General features: G+C 45.2%; 3 protein-coding genes across 3 annotated transcripts in view; 2 read left to right on the forward strand and 1 right to left on the reverse strand.

The window, feature by feature from the left end:
• The first annotated feature begins 1225 nt into the window (after window positions 1–1225).
• LOC132807781 (zinc finger protein 239-like) overlaps window positions 1226–18047 on the forward strand; it is a 43273-nt gene continuing 26451 nt past the window's right edge. Inside the window, exon 1 of the mRNA XM_060821788.1 lies at window positions 1226–1545. The gene's annotated coding sequence lies outside the window, so the exon portion shown is untranslated. The remainder of the gene's footprint in view (window positions 1546–18047) is intronic.
• LOC132807786 (gastrula zinc finger protein XlCGF49.1-like) lies at window positions 5305–5811 on the forward strand. Its single transcript, XM_060821791.1, has one exon. It carries the CDS (start codon window positions 5305–5307, stop codon window positions 5809–5811), a length of 507 nt encoding a protein of 168 aa, XP_060677774.1.
• The window catches only part of LOC132807782 (gastrula zinc finger protein XlCGF26.1-like), a 53305-nt gene continuing 44740 nt past the window's right edge, over window positions 9483–18047 (reverse strand). The window contains exons 4-5 of the mRNA XM_060821789.1: window positions 12827–13744; window positions 9483–10523 (exon numbers count right to left, since the gene is read on the reverse strand). Coding sequence (XP_060677772.1) covers window positions 12866–13744 — 879 coding nt within the window. The 3' untranslated portion in view covers window positions 9483–10523; window positions 12827–12865. The remainder of the gene's footprint in view (window positions 10524–12826; window positions 13745–18047) is intronic.

An 18047-nucleotide genomic window follows, 5' to 3' on the forward strand; every position in this document is an offset into this window, starting at 1 on the left:
GGAGGTGCCATAGTTGAAAACGTTAAAAATCACATCTTGCCCCTAAATATGTGACACTACCGCTATAGCCCCAGAGCCCGTTGCAGTAAATTGGGTCAGCTGCTGTTGAATGAATGAACGGGAATGAAAAGGGCGGATTCACTGAGCCGCTTGTGACATTCCCCACCAATCCCAAAGCTTGTGGTCGGTACCGACCAATCGGAGAGAGAGATTGCAGAGGGTGGGACAACATGACACACAAACACGGCCGCTATTGGTCAGGTGGAGACAGGTGCGCTCTGATTGGAGGAGGGGCGGATGACGCGCGTCACAGGAGGAGACGATGGAAAGAAGAAGAAAAACAAAAATGGCGGCGCGAGGCTGCGGTTTCTGACGGAGGGAGGGGGGCAGACAGGCATCGTTTACCTCAGAAAATACCTTTAAAATACATTTCACATTAAAGTCGGAACTTTTCAAACAAGAGGTGACGGTTACCAGGTGAACGGGAAAACAAATTAAAACTGTCGGCGGTGGAGGAGAGAGAGCCGGCGCCCGCGGCTTCTTCGGCGGCGGCCGGAGCCCAGGAGCTCAACAACCCCCCGGAGCTGGAGGAAGGTCCGAGCTCCAAGAAGCGGGGGGTCCGGCTGGAGGCTGGATTTACTCAAGGCTTGTATCTATTAACTTATTTAAATGGTACCTACTGTATGGGGGTATGGTTTACATTAAAACCGGAGGATCATGTCAGAGTGTTTGTTTATATTGAGCAGTTGTAGTTGGTAAAATACACTCCCTGGAGGAACACCTTCTATGATGCTGCATTTCTTACCTTCTGCCCTTCCCCCATTTGTTATCTCTCATCTCAATTTTACATTTTCGGTCAAATTTAATTTCACATTAATCAGCCTTGGTATTCATTGTGTATTATTAATTAATCTGTTGGATTATTGTAAGACAAAATTAATGGTGTAATTTCGTTTATGATGTCTGAGTTTGACATTGAATGTGCAGGTGTGAATACCAGTACGGTGTAAAAATAAATCAAGAGCTTGTCCTTTTTTAACAAAAAAAGGAGTTTAATGATATTATTGGCACTGTCTCCTTGAGCATGATGATTCAAATCTGAGCAACAAACCATTTCATGCAGTCACCCAGTTTAATTCAAGTCGAAGAAAATAATTCTGGCAGGCTAAGATTTATACAACCCAAAATATGATTGATTATCTTGTGTATTCTTACCTTTAAGCCGTAACAGAAGGCATTGCGTGGCAGTTTGAGACTGAAACACGGCTGGAAAGAATGTAGATTGATGAGGAAAATCAAATGGCAGAGTCTGAATCTGTCAGTCTGGCTTGATTGCATGAGTGGTGGTTCTTCAAAAGCATCTTCCAAGCCATGACCTCAACCACCAAGAACAGAGAAGTGTGAACACAGGATTCCGACTGCAAGATATATCGCATTGCTTCTTTGTTATTGACCAAAATGCTGGAACTCACTCCTGAACATTGTTGCAGACCACACCATGTTTGTGAAGCAATTTAAGAGGCAGCTCAGCACCACCTTTTCAAGGTCAGTTTGGAAAGAGTTGTTGGCACAGCCAATGATATTCACATCTCATGAAATAGTAAGCAAAGAGCCCAGGGTGTTGGAGGCTGAATGTTAGCATGGATAGAGGATTGGCTAACTACCACAGTTGTGGTAAGGGGCATGTTCAGGATGGCAACTTGTAACTTGTGGTGTACCACAGGGATCAGCGCTGGGGTCAACATTATTTACAATATGTATACGAATTACTTGGATAAGTAAAGTGACTGTACTATTGCTAAGTTTGCAGAAGAGACAGTTGATGTGAAAGCAGGTGGTGAGGATGACATTAGATATCTGGAGAGGGATATAGACAGGTTAAGCAAATGAACGAAAGCTTGGCAGATGGGAAAATGAGGTCATGCAGTTTGTCAGGAGGTGAAGAACTGAATATTAAATGGAGAAAACTTGAGAGGGATTTGGAATCACATCCACGAATCTCTTCATCCAATTTCAGTAAGTAATAGGGAGGCAAATGGGAGTTTGGCCTTTTCAACAGAGTATAAATGTAGAAAGGTTATAGTGAACCTTTGTAAGGCCCTAGTCAGGCCACAAGTGAATACTATGAACAGTTTAGGACCCTTTTACCTGAGGAAAGATATATTGGCATTGGAGGCAGTCCAGAGATGGTTGACCATGATGATATCAGGGATGGAAAGAATGTCTTATGAGGAGAACTGAATAGGTTGGGCCTGTGCTTATTAGAAGTTAGAAGAATTAGAGGTAACCTTATTGTCACGTACAAGATTCTGAGGAGACTTGACAGGCTGGACGTGGGAAAGTGGGTGAGTCTGGGACCAGAGGAAGTAACCTCCAAATAAGAGATTGCATGTTTAGGACAGATAGGAATTACTCCTGAGGGCAGTAAATCTGTGGAACTTGATACTAAAAGGGCTGTTGAGCCTGGGTTGTTATGTGCATTCAAGGCTGAGATAGTGTTTGTTTTAATCAGTAAGCGAATTGAGGATTACTGAGGATTATGGGACAATGGCAGAAAAGTGGAGTAAATGTTTACCAGAATAATTGTGATCTGAATGAATGGCAGAGTCAACTCAATGGGCTGAATTGAACAGTAAATACTAATGAGGAAAAGGATACAACTGGCAATTACAGACCAGTCAATGTTGGGAAGCCTAGAGATTGTAGGGAGTTGGTGGCATTTGGGCATTGTTACTGGATTTAACATCTGGAGTTTCAAAATGATGCTGCTATGGCCGCGATGCAATTTGAAATCAATTTATGTATCTGGAATATAAAGCTGCTTTGATGATCTTATCAATTGTCATAAGTACCGATCTTGTTCACTAATAACCTTGTTTTTAAGGAAGGAAATCTTCAGTCCTTTCCCAGTTTGGTGAATGTGTCACTCTTGATCCAAAGTCATGTGATTGACTCTTAACTGCCCTCTGAATTGGCACTTGGTTCTTTTAGGAGACAAAGTGTCACATTCCATGAATGAATAAAGAAAAATATTCAGGACAAGATTGTCACTGTCAGTGAAGGGAAGATTGTGATCTAGTGATACTGGTTAAGTAGCCCAGAGATTTCGGTTTTCTGAGAACAAAAATTAAAATCCCATCCTGGATGCTAGTGGACTTTATTTTCAATGAATAAAAAGATCAGGAAGTGAGAGTTTGTCTCAGTACTGGCAACAAGGAAACCATTATTGGCTAAGACAATGAATTGCAGATGTTGGAGATCAGCAACAATTGCTGGGAAACTGCAGCAGGTCTGGCAGCATCTGTGGAAAGAAAACAATTAATGTTTTGAATCCAGCCTAATTTTGAAGGACCACCGGACTCAAAACAGTAACACTGTCGTCTCCTCATAGATGCTGCCAGAACTATTGCTTTTGTCCAATCATTACTGATTGTTGTGAAAGTATTCTTTTCGGGAGGGAAATCTACCATTCACAACCCTACACATGTGTGCGCACGCTCACATCATGTGACTCCAGACCTACTACAATGTGGTTGACTCTCAACTAAGTTCTAGCATGTAGCCAATTGCTCGGTCAAAAGGCCATGAAGGATGGTGAGCAAATGTTGGACATGCGAGCAACAATCCCATCCCTCAAAATATTTTCTTATATATTATAAAGCATAAGTTAATGAAGGACAGCCAAAACAAACTGCTATGGGAAGGTCATGCCCAACTAACTTGATTTGCTTGTAGTTATAAATGTTGTTTTTAAAATCTTCTTCAGCGAGGACATTGGTTCCATCATTGTTGCAATACTGCATGCAATTCTGTGCTTTCTGATACAGGAAGGGTGTTATGAAATTTGAAAGGGTTCAGAAAACATTTACAAGGATGCTGCCAGGGCTGGAGGGTTTGAGCTACAGGAAGAGGCTGAATAGATTGGGGCTGTTTTCCCTGGAGCTTTGGAGGCTGAGGAGTGACTTTAAAGACATTTATAAAATCATGAGAGGCATGGGTAGGGTAAATAGGCAAGGTCTTTTCCCTTGGGTGGGGGAATCCAAAATTAGAGGGCATAGGTTTAAGTTAATGGCAAATGGAGTTTAATATAGATAAGTGTGAGTTCTTATATTTTGTATCGTCAAATCAAGACAGGAATTCCATGGTGAATAGTAGGACTTTAAGGAGTGTAATGGAACGTAGGGATCTTGGAAGGACTCTAGCAAATTAGAGTCGAGATAAGCACCAAATAATAACACATACCAACAAGCACCAAATCTGTTTCATATGCAGGATTTCAAACCAAGAGATGTAGGGGTGCAGGTTCATCGCACCTGGAAAGTGGAGTCATGGGTAGACAGGGCGGTGAAGAAGACTTTTGGCATGTTTGCTTTCATCAGTCAGAGTACTGAGTACAGGAGTTGGGATGAATTATTGCAGCTGTCATAGATTTCACATAACAACACAAGATGTAACCCTGCCCTCCCCTGACTGACCGTCCCTTTGCATATCAGGGGGAAGATGCCCATTTAATTGTGATGATCAGGAAACATGCCATCCTTCAAAAACAGGGCTGTGTTCACAAATATTTGGACAGAGGAAGGAAGTTGAAGTTTGGGTGAAGATCAATCTTCATTCAGAGAGAGAAGAAGAGCAGCAGCAGCTTCTGAAATTCATGGTCCAACTTCTGAAAAGACCTTGTCTGATTTGCAGTTGTTTCTGGGCTTGTAATACCGTACTGCAGCATATTGTAGATCTTCAGTAAGAACGTCAATACTGCACTAGAGGTCCATTCAGCAAGTTGAGTCCATGTGAACTCTTTGTTGAGGTATGCAGTCTGCCCCATAACCCTGTTGGTTTACAGTTACATATAGATCTACACAAAGATCTTTGGGATTGAGAGGAAAGAATGTTCCACAGTAACTAGAATTACGTTTAGATTTTCTGTCATGGACTGACTGTGATGACCCTTGCAATCACTTCACAAGAATATTACAAGAGAAGAATTTGGAGGCAGAAATCTCAGACCAAATATCACATCAAAGTCTGACAGTCACTTGATTCACGAGGACGTGGATATTGATGGCCTTGAAAACAAAGAGGAGAAAGTCTGTCTGCTTAGTTAGGTTTTAAACGTCAGTGTGACTGGAACCTTAGAGTCTCACATACCCACACACCAGAGTAGTGACTGGAACAAGCTTTACAGACTGAATGAGAGTGTTCCAATTATCAGAGGGTTCACCAGTAACACCACACACATGCTATAAGTGTGAGCGAGTTTTCAACTGATTGTTAAGGTCAGAGACAGACGAGGGCACCTGTACCATGGAGAAACCGTGGAAATGTGGGGAGTGTGGGAATGGTTTCCCTTCGCTATCTGCGCTGGAGATTCATTGGCGTTTGCACGTCGGGCAGCGGCTATTCACCTGTACTCACTGCAGGAAAGGCTTCACTCAGTTACACCACCTCCTGGCCCCCCAGTGGGTCCACACCAGCAAGAACCCGTTCATCTGCCCCGTGTGTGGGCAGGGCTTCACTCAGTCACACCAGCTGTTGCCGCACCAGCGGATGCACACCGGAGAGAAACCATTTTCCTGCTCCGTGTGCGGGAAGGGCTACACCCGGTCGTATCACCTGCTGCTCGGCTTCCACGTCCACACTGGGAAGAAGCCGTTCACCTGTCCCGTGTGGAGCAATGACTTCTGTGATTCCTCCACCCTGCACAAACACCAGCGCATCCACACCAAGGAGCAGCCGTTCACCTGTCCAGTGTGTGGGAAGGGCTTCACCCAGTCGTGCAACTTGTGGAGACACCAGCAACTTCACAAGTGAGATTGCGCAGGGATTCAGGTTGGATTCTGCTGTTACCGCTGCTGAGAGTCACATCTTGAACCCTGTTTAGTGGGTGAAGTGGGAGGGGTAAGGGGTTCCTTTATGCTGACTGGTCGCTCTCACACCCACTTTACTTCCAATGGGGGCTGATGCTCTCTGAGCCTGGGATTGCACCATCCCTACGGAACAGTCCACAGAAGTGGCTGAAGTGCATTTAGATCTGAAATAGATACATTTGTCTCTGTCCCATTGAGTCTCCAGCACAGTCGATCCAATTGGCCTCTGTCAGTGTTTATGCTACACCTGAGCATCCACCCACCCCTTCATCAGCATACAGGTATCCCCTGTTTTTGGAAGTTCACTTTACCCCCTACCCCCTCCCCATCCAAGCCTGTGCCAATTCTTAATCCTAACTTAGATCTGCTATTTATTGCCGATGTGTGGTTCCTGTCCCTGTATTCACCTCCCATTCATGTGTCTATCCAGATATACCTTAAGTGTTGCTAAGGTGCCTCTTTCCACTCCATCCAATGGCAATGCATTCCAGGCATCCAGCATCCAACTGTGTGAAAAATCTTCCCTTTCAATTCTCCCCCAGACTGTCCCCTTCTCGCCTTGAACCTGTGCCCTCTTGTAGTTGACTTTTCCACTCTGGGGAGAGGGAAAGCCTCTGACTATCTAACAGACTATCTGGCCCAACACCAAACATCCAAAGAATAATCCACACAGACCCATTTCCCTATCCCTATTACTCGACATTTACCCCTGACGAATGTACCTAACTTTCAATTCTTGAACACTGTGGGGCAATTTAAGCACGGACAATCCAACTTAACCTGCCAATCCCTGGGCAGTGGGTAATTTAGCATAGCCACTCCACCCTAACCTACACATTTGGATTGTGAGAGGAAACCGGAGGAAACCCATATCGACACAGGGAGAATTTGCAAACTCCACACAGACAGTCGCCTGAGACTGAAATCGAACCAGTTTCCCTGGCGCTGTGAGGCATCAGTGCTAATGATTGAGCCACCATGCCACCCCCAACCAGCCAATCGGTGTGTCTCATCATTTTGTCGAGGTCATCCCTCCGCCTCTATCTTTACAGTGAAAATAATCCAGGTTTACCCCATCTCATCTCATAATGAGACCTCCAGACCAGGCAATGTCCTAGTGAACCTTCTCTATACCCTCTCCCCAGAGCATCCATGTCCATGTTATCCATGTCCTAGTGAACCTTCTCTATACCCTCTCCCCAGAGCATCCATGTCCATGTTATCCATGTCCTAGTGAACCTTCTCTATACCCTCTCCCCAGAGCATCCATGTCCATGTTATCCATGTCCTAGTGAACCTTCTCTATACCCTCTCCCCAGGGCATCCATGTCCATGTTATCCATGTCCTAGTGACCCTTCTCTACACCCTCTCCCCAGAACATCCATGTCCTTCCGCAATATTCTGAATGTGAACGGAATAAATCGCTGTAACATAACTCGCCAACTCTTACACTCAAGGCAAGCGTGCTGTGTGCCTTCTTGATCACGTTACCCACCTGTGTTGCCACTTTTGGAGATCTATATGGCCAGATCTCTCTCTATGCCGGTGCTTCTATGTGGTCTGAAATTTATCGTACAATTCTTGTATTTCCTATGTATCTGTATCCAGCTTCACCTTAATTGTATTCCCCTCTTTATGTCTTTTCCCTTCTTTATCTCTTTTCCCCAATCCTCACCCCCTCCACTCATCAGCATATCATAAGACTATAGGAGCAGAAGTGATGCCATTCAGCCCATTGAGTCTGCTCCACCATTCAATCACGGCTGATAAGTTTCTCAACCCCATCCTCCCCGTAACCTTTGATCCTCTTGATACTCAAGAACCTAGTTATTCCCATCTTAAATGTATTCAGTGATCTGGCCTCCACAGCCTTCTGGGACAGTGAATTCCATAGATACAGCACTCTCTGCCTGAAGAAGTTCTCCTTATCTCCGTTCTAAAAGGTCTTCCCTTTACTTGAAGGCTGAGCCCTCGGGTCCTAGTTTCTTCTACCAATGGAAACATTTTCCCAACATCCACTCTGTCTAAGCTGTTCAGTATTCTGTAGGTTTCAGTTAGTTCCCTTGTCATCTTCTAAACTCCATTGAGTATAGACCCAGAGTCCTCTGATGTTCTTCATATGTTAAGCTTTTCAATCCTGGGACTTCTCTCATCAACCTCCTCTGAACATGTTCCAGGGCCTGTACCTCCTTCCTGAGATATAGGGCCCAAAACTGCGTACAATACTCCAATTGTGGCCTGACTGGAACCTTATAGACCCTCAGAAGTACATCCCTGTTTTTATATTCAAGTCCTGTCCAAATAAATGCCATTGTTGCATTTGCCTTCCTCACTACTGAATCAACCTGTAAGTTTACTTTGAGAGAATCCTGAGCTAGAAGTCCCAAGTCTCTTTACTCTTCAGATTTCTGAATTTTCTCCTCATAATCCTTCTGTTCCAAGGTAGCAGCAAAGAGTTCCAGACATATCGATTTGTATTCAGGGATATCCAAGGATCTCAAGAACTGCCAGTATCGCAGGAAGAATCGTTATTCCGGGAGGAGGCAGAGAGGAGCGTGGTGTGCACCTGTAAACTCCAGAACTTCCCCCAACTTCATGAGTCAACAATAACTTTTTCTGACCAAGAAACGAAAGGGCCGGCGAGAACTGTGACACTACAGGAACTGAAATTAGGCCATTCAGCCCATTGAGTCTGCTCCACCATTCACTCATTCTGGAGTATCAAGGGGTTCAAAGGTTACAGGGAGAATGGGGTTAAGAAACATATCAGCCATGATTGAATGGCAGAGCAGATTCAATACGATAAATGGACTAATTTCTGCTAGTTAACCATCCCTGGGAAGAAGGAGGCAACACAATAAGTTGTTTCTTGGGACCAGCAAGATAATGTTTAATAATGGTGTGACAAAAGGACAATTAATTCTGCCTGTGGAAGGAAAGCCCTGACATCGAGGGGTTAATTGCAGAGCAGGCTGTTTCAAACAGACAGCTAACCCTCAAGGATAAGAAGGGAAGCTACAGAGCTGAGGTCTCCAGCAATGGGAGGTGATGTTAGAGTCTTAAAAAATAGTCACACCACAGATTTGAAAATGAGGAAATGCCACCAAAATTCAACTCCAGAACGATGCTGCAGCAGTAGTACTTAGAAGAATAATACTGCATCAAACCCCTAGACACTTCCAGAGATGGGCACTGTCAGTGGAAACCCAGTTAAATTCAGCTATCAACTGGGTGATAGCCAAGTTTGGGGGGTAAAGCTGAATGAACTTGAGGGGTTTTATTTGTGGTTGCTAAGTGCAATAAAGTGCAAATCATTGTTTCAGCAGTTGGTTCTCTGTGCAGTTTGAGTCAGGAGCCAAATTAAGGTGATTCACCCACAACCACACCAAGAGGCTGGGATTAATATTGACTCCATTGCATTCAAGAGAATGTCATCAATACTGTTAGAAAGCGAAGGCCCCCACTCTCCAAGATCTCAAACCAAAACGTCTAAAGAGTGGCACGTTGCCCTTTAATCTGTAAAGTCAGTGTGATAAGTGGTGTAACCTGCTGTAGTGTTAAAAATAAATCTCCGACACTTTAAAATCAACAATCAGCAATTTATTTAACCAACTCTCACAGTGAACAAATGAACAAAGCTACTAACAAACTGAATAAATCCATCTTAACTACTAAGTATTCTGGAATAAATCAAGATTCTCTGGTATACTGTTCCAATCAATACATGTCCCACTCAGATAACACAAAATAGAATTTAATCGCTTAGATTACAACCAGGTTGTGTGTCTTCCGGAATATTCTGTGCCATCTTCTGTCGGGGATGCCTCCTCCGATTCCTCTGTCAGGAATGCTCTTTCTGTTTTTCTAAATGATGCTTTCTCTAATACACAGATGACTGAGAGCACGGATTCTTTATGATAGGATTGGTCCTGTTGTCAAAACTTTAGGATTTAAATTTAATAAGTTTTTGGTAGCCAATGGGGTTGATTTAAATTGATTGGTGAAATTGAAAACCTGTTTCTTGTCCTGCTAACTGTACAACCTTTTGATTCAAATGTTTCAGTTCAGCTGCTTTTTGTTGTGATCATGCTGCTCCTTTAAGAAGATTATGTTGTTGGTTTATTTTCAGAAGGGGTTGTAAATGGCACAGCTTCCCATTCGTCTAGGATTAAGGTTTTCACTAATGGTTAACAGATACTGGCTAAGGCAACAATCAGGGAAAAGGGTTTCCTTTTTTTTTCTAAAATACTTCTACAATGAAAGGGCAGTTGTCCCATTCTTTTCCATTGGTTTTGGTTTTAGCAAGCGGTCTGTCTGAAGCTGCTGCAGGAAGAGATGTTTCCTGATTCAACAGATGTTTCTGGCTGACTCTGAAGCTTCCGGGAAAATAGTACCAGCGTATTCAGCCTCTCCCTGTAGCTAAAACCTTGCAGCCCTGGCAACGTCCTTCCAAACCTTTTCTGAACCATTTCAAGTTTCACAATGTCTTAAAAAGACGTCAACTTTGCTCGACTAATGTGGGAGAATTTTCTGCATGACGCGTTGTGTCTGAAAGAGCCCTCCTGTGTGCTGTGACAGAGCTACAGTGACTTTCAAAAGCCTGACAAATGCTGTTATCAGTCAAAGATTCATTGGGAGAAGCTTCTCAATCACATCTGTAAATGGAGAGAGTGTTTTTAATAATGAGACATGAATAAAGGCTGCATTAATCTTTTGTTCTGAAGATTTACTCATACATCTCAAAACAGAGCAGTCTACAGGAATAAAAGACACCGCTGCTTATTTCCTGACCAGGACCAACTTTGCACAGAAAACATGGACATTTTAAATGAATGGGGTGCCATTCGTTTTAAGATGACGTGAACTTAAGAGGCACTGCATTGGCTTAGAAATGAGAGATCCTTGACACACACAGAGCCAAAATCATCACTGACATTATTATCAAATTAGAATTTAGGCTGGATAGGCTGGGATGTTTTTCTAGTGGAGCAGAGGAAGTTGAGAGGCAATATTTTCAAACCATGAGGGGTACAGTTGGGTTAATGATAGCTGTCTCTTCCCTAGGGGGAGGATTTCTAGACCAAGGGCGCGTTTTTATGGTGAGAGGAGAAAGATGGAAGAAAAGATGTGGGGCAAAATATTTACAGAATCTAGTTCGCCTGGGGAAACAGCTGCCAGTGGAAGTGGTTGAAGCAGGTACATTAACAACATTGAAAAGGTGTTTCAACAAATACATGGATAGGAAAGCTTGAGAAGGATATGGGCCAAGTGCAGGGAAATGAGGTCAGTGTTGACAAACATTTTGGTCAGCATGGACCGGTTTGGGCTGAAGGGCCAGTCTCTGTGCTATAGTACTCTATGACTGGCGTCTCTTTGTCACTCTGACAGTGTTGAGTTTCCACATGAACCAGGAAAAAGTGAGGACTGCAAATGTTGGAGATCAGAGTTGAGAGTATGGTGCTGGAAAAGCACAGCAGGTCAGGCAGCACCCGAGGAGCAGGAGAATCGATGTTTCAGGCATAAGGACATCCAGATGAATATCTCACTAAATCAGGCTGAATAAAATCTGATCTCATTTGTCAACTCTGATGCAGAGGTGCAGGGGGTGGACAGGTCAGAAGTCACACAACACCAGGTGAGAATCCCAATAGATTGATTTGAATTCAGGAGCTTTCGGAGCACTGTTCCACCATCAGGTGAAGTGATGAAGGAGCAGCACTGATGAAGGAGCAATGCTCCTAAAGCTTAGGATTTCAAATAAACCTGTTGGACTGTAACCTGGTGTTGTGTGACTTCTGACTTCTTCAACTGCGCATTCATGTTGAACTTGATGAGGTACTTTATCCAACTTGTTGTAGTTAAATCATATCGCTTGGAGGGGTTCATTTGAAACCTTTCAGGAGGTGAATTCAACAAGATTGAATTATGCAAAGTTACTCAGTTCTAAACTTACATCAGGACCGGTAGTCATAGAGAGGTACAGCGCAGAAACAGATCCTTCAGTCCAACTCGTCCACGCTGACCAGATATTCTAAATTTATCTAGTCCCATTTCATAGCACTTGGCCCAAATCCCTCTAACCCTTTCTATTCACGTCTCCAACTAAATGTCTTTTAAATTCTGTAATTCTACCAGCCTCCTCCACTTCCTCTGGCAGCTTATTCCATACACGCACCACACTCTGCATGAAACGTTTTCCCTTTCGGTCCCTTTTAAATCTTTCCCCTCTCACTCTAAACCTATGTCCTCTAGTTCTGACAATATCCTGGTAATTCATTTCTGATGGAGATGTCAATGCTTCGGGTAGAACCCTTCTTCAGTCCTGAGGGATAATCCCTGAAATGCTGACTTCTCCACCTCCTGGTGCTGCCTGCCTTGTTGTGTCCAGCCCCTGCTTGGCTATTTTAGATTCCAGCATCTACAGTTTTTTATTTTGTCTCTAACAAATGGTGGAGCAGATTCGATGGGTCAAAATATCCTAACTTCTGTTCCAATGGTCTTAGGTTCATGCGGGTCCTGGGCTCAATGAGCAGCAGTGCCCACTGGAAGCAATGTTCATGGAATCATACAATCACTAGTGTGGAAACGGACCCTTCTGCCCAACAAGTTCAGACCGACCCTTTGAAGAGTAACTCATCCAGACACATTCTCCTACCCTATCACTCTGCACTTACCCCGAACTAATGCAGCACATCTACACATTCCTGAACACTGTGGGACTATTTAGCTTGGCCAATTCGCCCAAACATGTGCACGTTTGGACTTTGGGAAGACACTGGAACACGCAAAGGAAACCCACGCAGACACTGAGGGGAATTACATGCAAACTCCACACAGACAGTTACCCTGAGGATAGAATCAAATCTGGGTCCCTGGCGCTATGAGGCAGCAGTGCGAACCACTGAACCACCACCCCCCTTCCCCCTCCACTCCCCCAGTAGAAAACAAAAAAGCCTACCAACTCTCATTACCCCCACTGTCAGAAAGGGCAGGAGGTTCAGTCCTGGGGGTGACCCTCAGCAGCGTTACCGGCAGAATCTGATTGTTGGGAGCATTGGTGCCTCCGCTGGTGCTTGTTCAAACTGCAGGACATTGTGAACCTCTGCCCACACTCAGGGCAGGCAAACGGCCTCTCCCCAGTGTGGACCCGCTGGTGCGTCAGTAGACTGGAGGAGACAGCAAAGCCCTTCCCGCACTCGAGGCAGGTGAACGGCCTCTCCCCAGTGTGGACCCACCGGTGTGTCAGCAGGTGGGATGCCTGAGTAAAGCCCTTCCCGCATTCAGAGCAGCTGAAGGGCCTTTCCCCAGTGTGGACACGCTGGTGCTTCAGCAGGTCAGAAGAGCGTGTGAAGCACTTCCCGCAGACAGAGCAGGTGAACGGCCTCTCGCCAGTGTGGACCCGCCGGTGGGCCAGCAGGTCAGAGGAATCGCTGAAGGCCTTCCCACATTTGGGGCAGGGGAAGGGCTTCTCACCGGTGTGGACCCGCCGGTGAATCACGAGGTGGGAGGAGCGAGTGAACACCTTCCCACAATCGGGGCAGCGGAAGGGCCTCTCCCCTGTGTGCAGCCGCTGGTGCCTCATCAGGGCGGAGGAATCGTTGAAGGCCTTCCCACACTTGAGGCAGCTGAAGGGCCTCTCCCCTGTGTGCACCCGCAAGTGCCTCAGCCGGGCGGAGGAATCGCTGAAGCTCTTCCTGCACTCAGGGCAGCTGAAGGGCCTCTCCCCTGTGTGCACTCGCCGGTGCCTCAGCAGGGCAGAGGAATCACTGAAGGCCTTCCTGCACTCAGGACAGGAGAATGGCTTCTCCCTGGTGTGACTGCGCTGATGTGTCTCTAGGGCAGACGGGACACGGAAACCTTTCCCGCAGTCGCCACACTTCCATCGTTTCTCCATGGCCAAAGCTACAGTTGCACACAAACGCGTGTATGTCCCCTCCCAGCCTTGAATTCCTCTTTCCAGGCCAGTTAACTGTTTCAGGCTCCACACTCCGTGCGTTGCTGCAACAGTAGGGTCTCTCTTCCAGTCCCACTGATGCTGAAAACGTACTGAAACAGGAACCAATTGGATCACAGTCGAAAATTGTTGCAATCCCGATGGATTGAGTGACTCACAAATGCTGGAGAATCAGAGTCGAAAACTGCGGGTCAGGCAGCATCCGAGGAGCAGGACAGTCAATGGTTCAGGCATAAGCCCTTCATCTGTTGATTTTGAAACTTCATCTTCAGATCAAATACTCTGAAAAGAGATTACAAAAGTCATCACTGTTAGTCCAGGGTAGAAATTCAGAACAAGCAATTCTACTTTCTGCAGAACATTCTTTTCTTTTGTTATTCCATAAAACTGAAAGCACCATCCCACTTTCTCACTCACTCCCTCTCTCCCTCTGTTCTCACTCCATTCTAATTCTCCTGAAAGTGCTGATTCAGGATCTGACAGGGACAGAAGAGCAAAACAGTCACAACTGACACCTCTCTGAATTTTGGATACCTCCACCTGAAAATTAATATCTTCCACGACATTGGGATACTGTTGAGTGTGAGCCGGTCTGATGTTTGGAAGCAAAAATATAGTGTGTAAATTCAGGATGAACCTGCAAAGCAGCTTCTTGACAACAATCAGACACAAAATGGTTAACGTGCCCCCACGGGGGTGGGGGAGTTTTGGAATGAGACACCAAGGCTATGACACCAGAGAGAAATTGAACAGACTGGCAAGCCAGAGTCATCTAGATATACAGCACAGAAACAGGTCCTTTGGTCCAACTGGTCTATGCTGACCAGATATCCTCACCGAATCTGGTCTCATTTGCCAGCATTTGGCCCATATCCCTCTAAACCCTTCCTATTCATAAGCCTATCCAGATGCCTTTTAAATGTGTCATAATTATACCAGCATCTACTACTTCCTCTGGCAGCTCTTTCCTTACACGGGCCATCTTCTGCATGAATTGCCCCTTAGGTTCCTTTTAAATCCCTCGCCTCCTCCCCGGGCCACCTCACCCTAAACCTATTACTGTATAGTTCTACACTCCCAGAGAAAAGACCTTGTCTATCCCTCTCTTTATTTTATAGAATGTAAGCATCAACAGCTCAGGGCGGGGATTGGGTGATGGTGGTGGTGGTTGGGGGAGGAAGCCGAATGTGCTGGAGCCAACACGGAAGAAGAGGACACAAAACCTTGAAGCTGCAATGAGGAATACTGCATGTGCTGTACTTGTACCTGTTTCTTTTATTTGTGGAATCAAGTGCATTTTCAAAATAAAAACAAACAAGATATCTATCCCTCCCCTTTCCCAATCTCCCAATGCTGTGCTGGACACACAGTGAGAGAATTGGGAGCAGGAGTAGGCCATTTGAGCCTGCACCAACACTGAACACATCATAACTGAACATGAATATACCTGCAGGCAGTGGAGACTGGGATTTCTTTCACTGGAGCAGAGGAGATTGAGAGGTGACCTTACAGAGGATTATAATATCATGAGGGGTACAGATGAGGTGAAAGGCAGGTGTCCTTTTCCTAGGGTGGGGCTTTCAAGATTAGGGAGGAAAGTTTGAAGGGGAGAGAAGAAAGATTTTAAAAAGACACGAAGAGCTCCATTTTTTTTCACACAGTGAGTGGTTTGTGTGTGGAATGGGTGTCCAGAGGAAGTAATGGATGTATGTACAGTGACAATGTTTAAAAGACATTTGGAAAAGTACATGACTAGGAGGTATATGGGCCAATCACTGGCAGATGGGACTAGTTGGGTTTGAGAACATAGTCAGCATAGACTAGTTGGACCGAAGGATCTGTTTCTGTGCTGTATGACACTGTAGCTGTTCTGTACTGGTCTTAAAACCATTTTCTTGGAAATCCGAGATGGCGGTGGTTTGAGTGGTCTGCTGTGCTGGGCTCTGTGCCACACCCCCGGCAAGATGGACTTTTACCCCTCCCCCCACCTCATTAACCATCTGTAGAAGAAAAAAATTGCGAATATAAACTTACTGAACGTCTGGAGCTACTATAATTGTGGTTTGACAGCTTTAGGAACAGAATGAAAGCAAATGAAGGAAAGGGGCCAAAAGGGGTGCAGCAGGTAGGGCTCTCCCCTACTGCATCAGGGGTGCCTGGAGCCATTGCTCAAACTCCCAGGGCAATCCCTGTGGATTTAATGGGACAGCAGCAGTTACTCTCGGAGTTTGCCAATCTCTGAGAAAAGATTGAAGCAGCGGTGGAACCACTATCTGCCACGCTGCAAAAGCATGGACAGGAAATTCAAATGTTGGCCCGAAAAGAATAGGCAGCGGAGGAGAGGACCGTGGCATCGGAGACCGTGGCGGAGGTCTCAGGAGGAAGGATCCAAACGCTGGAAGACCAGGTTCGGGTCCTTCAGGAGCAAGTGGACAACCTGGAAAACTAAAGTAGAAGAAAAATCTTACAGCTCGTGGGTCTTCCGGAATGCGAGGAAGGCGAAGACCTTATTGGATTCCTGGGGCTGGAGTTGGAGTCGGGCCTGTTGAGTGTGGAGCGGGCACACTGGATCACAATGTGCAGGTCCGGGTCGGACCCGCAGCCCTGTGTGGCCCTAGTGCGGCTCCTGCATTATAAAGAAAAACAGTTAATGATTGAAACAGCAAGAAGACTGGGAAGAGATCCACAGGCTCTAATGTACAAAGGCACAAGAATAATATATTTTCAGGACTTCTCAGGAGCCTGGATTAAGAAATAGGCATTTAATTAAGTTAAGAGAAAATTAAGGGATCTGAACATACAATATTCCTTGAGGTCCCTGATTGTATTGTGTTTTACTCATGGAGGGTCGGTATATAATTTGATTCAGCAGAAAAGGCGAAGGACTTTGCGAATTCTCTGAATTAAAGAAATTGAGTTGGAGTGAAGGCAGGAGGGACGTCATTCCAGACAATGCTACTTTTTTGCCCCTTATTTTGTGGTTATCGGCTTTATACGTACTGCCTTGGCGTAAAACTGGAATTATTTAGTATATCGGTCAGTTAGGTATTGTCTGGGGCCTTTTTTTCCCTGCTGTCCTTTTGTTTTTGGATTGGGGGTGGCTATACCTGTGTTTAAGATGTATGGAGAAGGGGTGTGGGGAGATGGGCAACCATTGTTAACTCTCAGAATGTAAATAACATGTTTTTTTCAATCTGTGAATTGCCTGGCGTTTGGGGCACAGCCTCAGTGGGAAGGAGCCAGGATGGTGGCAATGGTGGGGGTTGGGGTGGGGGGGGGGTGGAAAGAGATCTCTACATAACTGGGGGTTATTTGAGCATTTGCTTAAGTTATATGTGGTGGTTAGATTTTTATTTATAGTAGTTTTAATAGGAGCAGTTTTTAGACTTTATCGAGTTCATGTCTTTGTTGCTCACCGCACCTCAGATAAGCTTCCTCCTCTTGGGAAACCACAGGCTTCCCTGGATGGCCATGTCTACTGATTCGTTCAGGTGGTGCGCCTGGAATGTAAAAGGGAGCCATTCCCCCATTAAAAAGAAAGAAGGTGCTGTCAAGCCTCGGGAAGGAAAGGGTGGACACATTTAACTGATAAGGAACATCTGAAACTGCAACAAGGAGGTTGTGATAAGGTATTCTTCTCCTCCTTTAGCTCCAAGTGTAGAGGAGTTGCTATACTGGTAAGAAGGAACCTCCCTTTCCAGGTAATTGAGCAAATTAAGGACAAACATGGACTGTCCGTCATTCTTAAAGCTCTAATACATAGTGAAGAGTATGGCGTCCTGAATGTGTATTGTCCCCCCGGTGCACCCTCTTAAATTTCTAATTGATGCAGCTGCTAAATTAATGAGTCTTGGGGTACACTGCATGGTCATTGGAGAGGATTTTAATCGTCTAATAGATCCCGAAGTAGACAGGGTGCCAAGGGCCCAGGCAGGTCACCAGCGCAACCTAAGCAGTTGGTGGACATGTGCAAGGAGTTGGGATTAATGGATGTGTGGAGGCATCTCCACCCTAATGGAAGAGACTTTACTTTCTCTTCTAACCCACACAAGTACCACATGGGAACTGACACTTTTTAATGCCATTGGATTGCTTGGACAGAACATTGGCTTGTGAAATTGGCAATATAGCTGTCTCAGACCATGTGCCAGTGTATTTTGATGGTAAAATCAAGAGTGGTGGAATGGATGCACAGCACTGGTCATGGACCCATTCCTGTTAAGGG

Source organism: Hemiscyllium ocellatum (genome assembly GCF_020745735.1).
Source record: "Hemiscyllium ocellatum isolate sHemOce1 chromosome 27 unlocalized genomic scaffold, sHemOce1.pat.X.cur. SUPER_27_unloc_24, whole genome shotgun sequence".
Lineage (NCBI taxonomy): Eukaryota > Metazoa > Chordata > Chondrichthyes > Orectolobiformes > Hemiscylliidae > Hemiscyllium > Hemiscyllium ocellatum.